Below are 2,577 nucleotides of genomic sequence, written 5' to 3'. Positions count from 1 at the left end.
TTTCAGAACCAGATTCAACTAGAGTTCTTGGGGGCCAAGAAGGTATCAGTCAGTTGGGATTTATATCTCTGTGAAAGCAAGAGAAGCAAAAGGAAGGCTTCCTTATCTCCCTTCTCTTCCCATTGTGGAATGTTGTTTCACTGATTTGTTATTTTTTCACCTTAGTTTATGATCTGACAAGGCTGCTTTGCTTTTATGATGTATTTAAGCATTCTAACAAAAACGTATCTAGTATAGCAACATAACATTCAATACATTTGTTTACATTAATCACTACTAATTATTTTAAGATGAAGCTACGATATAGAGTATTTGGATTATTTGATGTACAGTTCTTTCTTATAGTGTTTCCTTTTAGGCCTTGTGCTTGGTTTATGTCTAATTAAACAGACAATAATCAAAACTATGTCTAATTAAACAGACAATATTCAAATGGCTTCCTCTGCTTTGCTGACCAAGCTAGTTGCTATTTTTGCAAAGGTTTATGCTACGGTCATTCAGACTCAGGTTTCTGAGAGCTTCTGTCTTAGTCACCTTTCTGCAACTTAAGCCTAGACCTCTTGAAAATGACCAAGCCTGGCAACAACATGGTCATGGCTTATACAGCACAGGCCTACGTCCAGCCTACACAGGCAGCTTAGTGAGGAAGTGAGGGAAAGGCTTTACTGCCTGTTTTGCAAAAACTGGGAGTCCCTTTAGGGGTCACCCATCTTAGCACCTAGATAGGTGGACAGGTGGTTTGCCATGTTAATGTAGCAGCCTTACCTTTCAGAGCTTGGGTTGAGTCCCAGGCTTGAGATCCTGCTGTTTTGATTGGTGGAGCCCATCCACCAATCAGGAGGCAGCAAGAGAAATAACATCATGCCTCTTTCCTGAGTGGGGAGGGGGGGAAGAAGAGCCTTACCAATAATTCCCTCAATTGGAGAGGGAAGTACAAACCCGTGTACACCTGGGCTACATTAATCTGAAGACAAGCAGAAGGTAGGACAGGGTGACACCTCGCCTATACATGTGCTCTGACGTGTTATAATTAGAACACATTGGAGCAGACTCAGTTAATTCTAATTAGGATGTTCCAATGTGCTGCAGCATCACATGTATTCAGCACCCCACATTTCAAAATGTCACCGGGACGCTTTAACTAAAACTTCTTTAATGAGCTTTAGTTAAAGTGTCCCCATGGCCATTTTGAAATGTGGGCTGCTGAATACATGTGACACTGTGGCCGCTCTAATTAAAATGCCATCCCCCCACCCCAGAGCACATGTATAGACACCCTTAGAGAGTAACTGGTTCAGAGAAATGAAGCATCTGATGGAGTCGGTTGTTCACACACAAACTCATGCCTCCCTGAACCAGTTAGTTTCTAAGGTGTCACTCTGACCTTCCTCCTATCTGGATTGAGGCTATGTATTGGAAGGGACGTCATACCCCACTGCTGGCCACATGCTGCCTCACATAGCAACCCAATGTCCAACAACATCAGTGAATTTCTAACATAACTGATGAAAAAAGCAAACCCCAGGCTATTTTTTTAATGTGATCTTTAAGGTTGGGATTTACCAAAGGGCAAGCTAGTAATGTGCCAGCACATGGAGAAAATAGAGGATAGCATAGAAACACACCCATTTCCAGGCTGTGCTATTCCCTGGTGAACATGAGATGAAATACATGGCATTTTCTCTGTTGGGACATGAGTTGAGAGGAGCATAAAGTAAGCTTTTTCACTGTTGTGCAGTTAAAGATTTTGGCAGGTAGAAAGAGACCCAGGTATAGATTGGAGCTGATAACCTGAGTAGTTGTGAAATTTCATGGAGGACTATGATGCCAGCACTGGAATGTGCACAAAGCTTTAGCTCTATTCACCATGGTGAAGGGGAAGAAAAAAGCTCTTTTATATGGGTCAGTTATCCTTATGACTGTATCAGTGGTACCTGTGGTTTGGACCATGCTGATGTCACAACTAGACTCTAGCTCCACCTTCCCCCTCATTCTGAAGGCTGCAAATAGCTTTAGAGACAGACTCTGCACTTGCTGATTTGCTAATTCACAGCTTCCTTTTTTAACTCAGCAGATGCAGGAGAGGGAGCCTAATGTCTTGGCGTGAACTTCTTCCCCCTTGCCTAGTTATCGTAGCCGGGCTAACTGGGATCCTGCTGCTTTGTGTCTCTACTAAAATTGTCAAGATCCCCCCTGGGAGCAAGGTAAGGTGCACTCTGCCTGAGTTGGGTTTAGCCAGACATAAGGCTTGCAAGGGCTTCTGGTGTTAATGGTGGCATTAATGCACACAGATCACTAATCTTTTTGCCTTAACGAAGGGAGCCTATCTTTTTCATAGATTTCATAGACATTAGGGCTGAAAGGGACCTCAGAAGATCATTGAGTCCAGCCCCCTGCCCAAAGGGCAGGAAGTCAGCTGGGTTCATAGGATCTCAGCAAGATAAGCATCCAATTTGCTCTTGAAGGTGTTCAATGTAGGTGCTTGTACCACCTCTGATGGCAGGCTGTTCCAGACCTTGGGGACAGTATCATAGAATCATAGAATCAATGAGTTGGAAGGGACCTAGACAGATCATC

The 2,577-nt window shown here is 43.5% G+C and overlaps 1 protein-coding gene across 2 annotated transcripts in view; it reads left to right on the top strand.

The window, feature by feature from the left end:
- The first annotated feature begins 2,000 nt into the window (after window positions 1-2,000).
- LOC109292856 (ectonucleoside triphosphate diphosphohydrolase 2-like) overlaps window positions 2,001-2,577 on the top strand; it is a 46,000-nt gene continuing 45,423 nt past the window's right edge. For both annotated transcript variants that reach the window (XM_019510466.1, XM_019510465.1), the window contains exon 1: window positions 2,001-2,204. In XM_019510466.1, coding sequence (XP_019366011.1) covers window positions 2,094-2,204 — 111 coding nt within the window. In that variant the 5' untranslated portion in view covers window positions 2,001-2,093. The remainder of the gene's footprint in view (window positions 2,205-2,577) is intronic.

Source organism: Gavialis gangeticus, unplaced genomic scaffold (assembly GCF_001723915.1).
Source record: "Gavialis gangeticus isolate Ggan-Ray unplaced genomic scaffold, GavGan_comp1, whole genome shotgun sequence".
NCBI classification, from domain to species: Eukaryota; Metazoa; Chordata; order Crocodylia; family Gavialidae; genus Gavialis; species Gavialis gangeticus.
Note: the sequence above shows the minus strand (reverse complement) of the source record. Positions and strands in the feature narration are given on the sequence as shown.